At 40.5% G+C, this 8198-nt stretch overlaps 2 protein-coding genes across 2 annotated transcripts; one reads left to right on the top strand and one right to left on the bottom strand.

The window, feature by feature from the left end:
• Window positions 1-584: 584 nt before the first annotated feature.
• LOTGIDRAFT_239373 (hypothetical protein) lies at window positions 585-3921 on the bottom strand (the record flags this gene model as incomplete). The annotated part of the gene is made up of 3 exons (XM_009054863.1): window positions 3562-3921; window positions 2741-3065; window positions 585-2063 (listed from the first exon to the last, which is right to left on the bottom strand). Exons 2-3 carry the CDS (start codon window positions 2879-2881, stop codon window positions 585-587), a joined length of 1620 nt encoding a protein of 539 aa, XP_009053111.1. The 5' UTR covers window positions 2882-3065; window positions 3562-3921.
• Window positions 3922-4156: 235 nt separating this feature from the next.
• LOTGIDRAFT_202237 (hypothetical protein) lies at window positions 4157-6280 on the top strand. Its single transcript, XM_009054862.1, has 5 exons — window positions 4157-4254; window positions 4431-4513; window positions 4756-4885; window positions 5348-5403; window positions 5956-6280. The coding sequence occupies exons 1-5, from the start codon at window positions 4230-4232 to the stop codon at window positions 6133-6135; spliced, it is 474 nt and encodes a 157-aa protein (XP_009053110.1). The 5' UTR covers window positions 4157-4229; the 3' UTR covers window positions 6136-6280.
• The last annotated feature ends 1918 nt before the right edge of the window (window positions 6281-8198 follow it).

Below are 8198 nucleotides of genomic sequence, written 5' to 3'. Positions count from 1 at the left end.
GAAATTTAGTCTAACTAAATGATTTTCAAAGGAAGTTTGTATTTAGCACTAAATTTCATGAATATATGCAACTGTATTATTGCAACCATGAATAAATTTGCATATATTTAAATTTATGAATAATTTGTGAATAATGATCTACAAAGACAGGTTAATTTTGATGAATAGATGCAAAATCGAATAAAATGAAGGGTTTGGTTTGTGAATTTGCGTTTCTTTCCTGCCTTAAAATATTCTCAGAAAATGATGACAATATGCCTTACTGCTCAATTCCCATGAGAATCAAAATTGGTTGGTCAGGGAAATGTATTCAATTCCTTCCTTAATTGAATAATGGTCAGCACTAACTAAAACAAATTGATAGGTTTGAAAAATTGTATTTCTCTCCCGCCTTAAACCAGCCAAAAGGCGAATGCACACAAAAAATTTGTTTACAAAATGATAAATGATGGTTTGTGACTTTGTATTTCTTTCTCACCCATTTTAAATATGAAATATGAAATAATACTTCATCATGAATAGTTTGTGAATTTGTATTTCCTTTCCACCCTAAATGAATGATGCTACACTACACATGTATTCAGTCACTTCTTAATTTTGGTTTTTATTTTGTCCAATAGTTTCCTCATTTTCGAGAAAGTTCCAGTGGCACCAGGCAAATTCTCAAACATTAAATGTTCTTCGGTTCCAACTTTGAAGTTTTCTGACGATGGCAGCGCCGTTTCTGTAGTAGATGATTCCAAAATGGGCGTTCCATACACTTTCACCTTTGAACTCCCTCTGGACATTACGGAATCGTCCAATGACTGAATAGACAAGGTGCTGCTAGCTCGGGATAAAGTTCTAACAGAAACATCAGATGCAGAAACTTCAGACACATTCGATTCCTGGTTTTCAAGTTCCGGAACAAATATAACAGACGCATCGGAATCTTCGTCAGGATTTTCGATGATTTTGACATCAGAGTCTGATTGGGAGGAACTGTCTTCGTTCAGCTGTTTCAGTATGTCTTCATATTTGTTTTGAAGTGACTCGAAAGTTGGGCTGTCGCTTCTGCCAGAACCTGCTGATATGCCTCGTTGATTGAGAACAGGGGGAGTTGGTGGGGGTGTTCCTTCGGGAAGAGGTGGTCTTGCTGGAGGGGTGTAATCCGGCAAGGGTGGTCCACCAGCCCCGAAATGAGGCGGAGTCAGGTTAGCTGGTGTGGGATGGTAGAGATTCTTCTTTGATCCATTGGTAGGTGTAATTGGGGATGTTCCCGTTGGATAGGGTGGTTTTCCAGGGGGCGTGTCTACTGGCAGGGGTGGTCTGAAGTCTGAATCATTCCCTGAAGTTTCATCATCATCATCACTCATCTCCATGTCTGCTTCCTTATTGATGATGCAGATTCGTTTTTTCTCCATTTCTGCCTCTTCTTCTGCTTTTCGTTTCTTGAACTCCTCCTTGACGCTGACATGCCGTTCCAATGTTAATTTTAACTGATGTGGTTGCAAGGGTGGCATGTTCAAACGCTCGTGGTCATCATGGACCTCCTCAGCAGGTGGAACGGTAAATCCTGGATACTCGATAATCTTCTCTAATTCTACATCTTCTTCCTTTTCTCTATCAGCATTGAGCTCTCCGTCTTCTAAAGTCTCTCCTTTCAGGTTGGTCTCGCGGCCATCTTTATCAAAGATAACGATCCCTGAGGAGTACCCTTTCTTGGCCCTGACCAGCCAGCCAGGTGGGTACCCCAATACCCGCATTTTATATATGTATAAGGGTAGCTGCGATGGAGTAATACCCATAGCCGAATAAAGCTCATTGCTTATTTGACCGGGTTTAAACTTCTGGAATCTAGGATCGTCTTCGAAATCAGAATAATTTTTGGAAAGACTTAGCTTTGGCACAGAGTTCACTTTACTGTCTTGGAATTTTCTGCGATTGGCACCAATTTTGTTAAAGTCTTTGGGTTGAGGACATTCACTTAGGTTATGTTCCCCATCACAGTTGAAACAAGCTGCCTTCTTTCTCTTTTCTCTTTTAACTACTGATAAATCAGCTTCATCAACTGGTAGAGGCACCTAAAATATACAGAAAAAACTTTATTTAATATGACAAAGGTTTGTTAAATATCAAAATTATTTAAAGGGATTGTAAAAAGGTTTTCTACAATTTTTATGTGTATCAGGGACACTGATAGAATCAATTTACATCATTCTAATTTTCAATCAGACGTCTGTGGTTCCTGCAATTCTACTAAAACTAAGTGGTTGATGACGTCACTAATCGCAAAATATGCTTAAATTGGTTTAATGTGGGTGCCTTACATTCAATAGGGGTTTAATGTGGGTCACCTACATTCAATATGGGTTGAATGTGGGTCAACTACATTCAATATGGGTTTAATGAGGGTCAACTACATTCAATATGGGTTTAATGTGGGTCAACTACATTCAATATGGGTTTAATGTGGGTGACCTGCATTTGGTTTAAGTTTAATGTGGGTGACCTACATTTTATATGGGTTAATGTGGGTAACCTACATTTGATATAGGTTCACGGTGGGAAAACCTACAAATCTATGTAATATAAATTCAATACAAGAAACCTCCGTTCATTATATCCTCATCATGGCTAACCTACATTCAATATAACATACAGCTAACCTTATTCAATATAGGTTAAACCTGAAATCAATTAACATATTTAGGTTCAATACAGGTAACCTACATCTGAAATGATAAGAAATAGCACAAACCTCGAATAGTTTTTCAAATAAGATCAAGTCCATGATAAGTTCTTGTTGCTGACAGTTGGGAGTGATAGGCCAACCTCTGGAATCCACCATGAATCCTTCGTGAAACTGGGCATTCCCAATAATGGCATGGGCGTCCCACATTTCTGCAGTTCGTTTCGCTGTTGATGTCCACTGCCGTTGGCGTTGAAGCTTTGAGGTTTAGTTTTGGTAGAAATATGCGTCCATTTTCATATTCTTCTTGTCTATCTCTTTCCATCAAATGCTGGATGAAAAGTTCTACCTCAGCCCGGTGCTTTCTGGAGAAGTTGCTATTTTGGTACAGAATCTACAATAAAATTTTTTTAATGAATTACTTTATCACTGATTGTCATCTACTGTAAAGACATTAGGTGCTATGGGTTGGAATCCTAATGAAGGCAAGAAATTTCTGATGCCATGTGTAGTGCTTTCTAAAGTCAGCCCTTCTGTCAGCTTACAGAATATTCTAGTGTATTCATTTGCTCTACCATCTGATAGAACGCATACTCAGTGCCATGCTATTTTTAGCGCCAAGCTTGCATGCAACTGATCAAAAGTGATTCCAAAGTTTCAATAGGATATAAGTGTTTGATGACGTCACTAATCGCGAAGGGATTTAAGAATATTTTGCAATTAGTGATGTCATCAAATACTTAAGTGGAATTGCAGGAACCACAGACGTCTGATTGAAAATTGGAATGGTGTAAATTGATGCTATCAGTGTCCCTGATACACATAGAAATAGAAGCCTCTTTACAATCCTTAAGTTTAAATACAAGTTTGATAAAGGGCCAAGCTTTTACCTGAATTGCAGGTGGTTCTTCATCAGGAACATGGCGAGTTGTATCGATCATCTTAGCAAAACTCAAATATTTATTGCGTTCAAACATCAACTTATGCTGGGAAACGTTCTCTGTCGACAAAGAATGGAATGCTTCAGTTGATTCTACTTTCGTTTTCGCATTTTCTTGGTCACAAATTTGGCCTTCCGGGTCCGATTCTGAGCTATCGTCGCCTTCATCAGCCATTTCCTCATCTTGGTTGGCATCCTCGGGTACTTGTGCTAGCTCCTCCACCTCGCAATTATCCAAGAACCTCTCAGTTTCTCTGTCTTTCTCGAATTCAGAGAATAAACTCGAATCACCAAACACATCGGCCGCCATATTTGTTAAGATGTGACATGGAACGCCTAAAATAAGACTGGGAATTTTAAAATAAATTGACTTTGTTTTTTGTGGTTTATTCTAAGCGGAACTGGCAATTTCTAACTAGAAAAGGACAAGTTTGATAATTTTGACTGAATTTGAAGTTTCATTTGAATTTCTACAGAAAATTTCCAAAATTTCAACCAACTAAGTCGTCAGTTAAGGCGCACCTCGTTTTGGAATGAAAACAAGAGAGTAACGTCCCTTAGGAGAAATCACGAGATTTGTTTACATGTGCTTCTGAATTTTGCTTTTTATGCCTAAAAATGACAGCAGACCATATTTTTCAAGGTAATTTCGCAAGATATCTATCTATCCGATACCCCGAAGTAGTTGTCACATCCGTTAAAAGCCAATTTTGGGAGAATAAGGCCGAGAAAACAGAAATTGACACCACCCCCCACCCCCACCTCTGTTTAAATTTTCTATGGCTGCCATTTTAATTTCCATTCTTTTTCTCTTTTCAGATGTAAGCAACTTGTACAGTCGTGTGTTTGACCACCGCCCTGTTTTACAAGGAAATATCAATTATTTTGTCAAAGAATTTGAGGTACAATATTACTTTTCTCATTAGCCAAGTTCTCATTCGGAGGCATTGCCACCTCTTTCACTAGCAGTCAGGTTTCAATTCAAAAACACAGGAACGTAAGAAAGCTTCCACTGTTGGCAAATGCAAACAGCTTTGTCGTGCATGCCATGAACTATCTCCCCTTCATTTTTATTCCATGAAACCAGGCCTACACCTTGATTATTTTGACAAGACAAGGGCTGTAACTCAGCGTATTTTTGTAGGAAAAGAGAGGAGATAGAGAACATACGAGACTACATCAAATTGATCAAACTACTAACAGACTCAATAATCAGACCATTCCTGAAATTTGTAATGTGTTACAAGATAACTTTGCTAACTTAAACATCCAAAGTAAGTAGCCTAGGCCAGTGCTTCTCAACCTCAGTGAGATCTTTCCTCCTTGGGAGGAGTTCTTCCAAATCTATTACTTCCCCAAAGGAAGTATCATCAAACATCCATACATAGTGGCAAGTGTCACATGCAAAGCAGGCCATACTTACTCTTTTCAAAAACACCTGATGGTACTTCTCTTTTGAGGAATCCACTACTATTACTCTTGATTTTGTCATACTTTTGTAGAGATTTTTGGTTAATTAAATTGTTTTGCTTGCATGAGTTTTTTTTCAAGCATATGTTTATAAGATATTTTGTAAGTATTTCTTGAAAGAAAGCCCTCGAATGTGCTTGATATTTTGTGTGGCAACTGTTAAATACATAATGATGGATGTCTATATTTTTCTTGTGATTTTACATGAATTTTTGATTGAAATTATGTGTAGCTTGTGTTAACAATGTCGTCTAATTATATTTTAGTATCTACAGCCACAGAATTGATCAATAAAATTGCTGAAAAAGATGGCAAAGTTGAGGTGAGAAATTGTTGCCTTTACTCTAGGTATTTAGAAACTGGCATATTCTAATGCCAACTGACAAGTGATGTCAAAGATGACCTGAATGCTGTCTGATCAGTGCCCAATGATGTCACCCTTGCCACATGATCCTTACTTTATGATGTCACCTTCACCATATGACTCAATTTGTATAGACGTCACTTTTGCCATATGACCAATGATGCTTAACGATGCTTGGGTCATATGTTTAATGTCATGTCACATAATCAATGCCTAATGACATCACTCAAGCCAAATGAAAAATGCATTATGACGTCACCTAGCCAAATGATGATACTTAAGCCATATGACCCAAATTTAATAGCGTCTCACTTGTGCCATATCACTTGAGCTATACGATCAGTGCTTAATGATGTCTCTTGTGCCAAATGACCAATATTAAATGACGTCACTGCAACATGACCAAGCCTTAATGACGTTATTCATGCCATATGAGCAATGCATAAGGACGTCACTGCCCTATGATCAATGACGTCACTTGTGCCATCAAGAATTAATTTCTATTTTTAGAAGCCATTGTTGGTCTATCAACAACAAAGACGGAAGGAAATTTGGGATGAATTTATGGCAACACAGAAAAATAAATCAGATTCAGCAGATAAGGATTACGAAAGACAAGTCAAATTGTTGCAAGAACATTACACCAATTTAGAGAGTGCTTTAAGCAGCTCTGTAGCACCTGTTTTATAGCTGGGACAGGCTTGTAGAGGTGGGGAAGGGTAATAGTGAATTGTGATGTGTGATTAAAAGAAGGGCGTTGGGAGGGAAGTGACTCTGTTGTTATTTGTGTATTAACCATGTTGATATTTTTATATAAATAGATATATTTTTATGTTAAGAAATAGCTTTAGATGTTCCTTGTGGAGAATGGTTTAAGGGCTCTTTAGCCGTGATTGAATGGTCTGTAAGGTGACCAAAATCTAAGGTATACATTGTCATTCACTGTTCTTGCTGAAGGCTTAATCTTTGGACTGTATTCAGGTAGAGCTAAGGGGTAGTATAGAACTAACCTTACCACTACTGGCATACCATCCAAAGACTACACCTTCAGGCCTGTTGTGAACCTTGTGAGCTATACACATGCTCACTAAGATGGGGAGGTCTGGAGTGAAGCAGGTTGAACAGACTAAGAAGATGGTAAGGTGTTTGGAAAGGGTAAGCATGCCCTGCCCAAGTTTCTTTAATAGACGGATGGACTACACAGGTAGACTTCAATGCCTCGCACTCGAAAGATCCCTTGACAGTTGGGTGGACTTCAATGTGGACTTCAATGCCTAACTCTCTAAGGATCCCTTGACAGTTTGGTGGACTTCAATGCGTGACTGTCAAAAGATCCCTTGACAGTTGGGTGGACTTCAATGCCTGACTGTCAAAGGATCCCTTGAAAGTTGGGAGGACTTCAATGCCTGACTCTCACAGGATCCCTTGACAGTTGGGTGGACTTCAATGCCTGACTGTCAAAGGATCCCTTGAAAGTTGGGAGGACTTCAATGCCTGACTCTCAAAGGATCCCTTGACAGTTGGGTGGACTTCAATGCCTGATTGTCAAAGGATCCCTTGACAGTTGGGTGGACTTCAATGCCTGATTGTCAAAGGATCCCTTGACAGTTGGGTGGACTCCAATGCCCGACTGTCAAAGGACCCCTTGACAGTTGGGTGGGTGTCAATGCCTGACTGTCAAAGGATCCCTCGACAGGTGGACCCTAACGCCTGACTGTCAAAGGATCCCTTGACAGTTGGGTGGACTCCAATGCCTGACTGTCAAAGGATCCCTTGACAGGTAGACTCCAATGCCTGATTGTCAAAGGATCCCTTGACAGTTTGGTGGACTCCCACGCCTCACTGTCAAAGGATCCCTTGACAGTTGGGTGGACTCCAATGCCTGAATGTCAAAGGATCCCTTGACAGTTGGGTAGACTCCAAGGCCTGACTGTCAAAGGATCCCTTGACAGTTGGGTGGACTCCAATGCCTGACTGTCAAAGGATCCCTTGACAGTTGGGTGGACTTCAATGCCTGACTGTCAAAGGATCCCTTGACAGTTGGGTAGACTCCAATGCCTGACTGTCAAAGGATCCCTTGACAGTTGGGTGGACTCCAATGCCTGACTGTCAAAGGATCCCTTGACAGTTGGGTAGACTCCAATGCCTGTCAAAGGATCCCTTGACAGTTGGGTAGACTCCAATGCCTGTCAAAGGATCCCCTGAGAGTTGGGTAGACTCCAATGCCTGACTGTCAAAGGATCCCTTGACAGGTGGGTGGACTTCAATGCCTGACTGTCAAAGGATCCCTTGACAGTTGGGTGGAATCCAATGCCTGTCAAAGAATCCCTTGACAGTTGGGTAGACTCCAATGCTCGACTGTCAAAGGATCCCTTGACAGTTGGGTGGACTCCAACACCTCACTGTCAAAGGATCCCTTGACAGTTGGGTGGACTCCAACACCTCACTGTCAAAGGATCCCATGACAGTTGGGTGGGCTCCAATGCCTGACTGTCAAAGGATCCCTTGACAGCTGGGTAGACTCCAATGTCTGACTGTCAAAGGATCCCTTGACAGTTGGGTAGACTCCAATCCCTGACTGTCAAAGGATCCCTTAACAGTTGGGTGGACTCCAATGCCTGACTGTCAAAGGATCCCTTGACAGTTGTGTGGACTTCAATGCCTGTCAAAGGATCCCTTGACAGTTGGGTGGACTTCAATGCCTGACTGTCAAAAGATCCCTTGACAGTTGGGTACACTCCAATCCCTGATTG

This window comes from Lottia gigantea (assembly GCF_000327385.1).
Source record: "Lottia gigantea unplaced genomic scaffold LOTGIsca_229, whole genome shotgun sequence".
In the NCBI taxonomy this organism is placed as follows: domain Eukaryota; kingdom Metazoa; phylum Mollusca; class Gastropoda; family Lottiidae; genus Lottia; species Lottia gigantea.
Note: the sequence above shows the minus strand (reverse complement) of the source record. Positions and strands in the feature narration are given on the sequence as shown.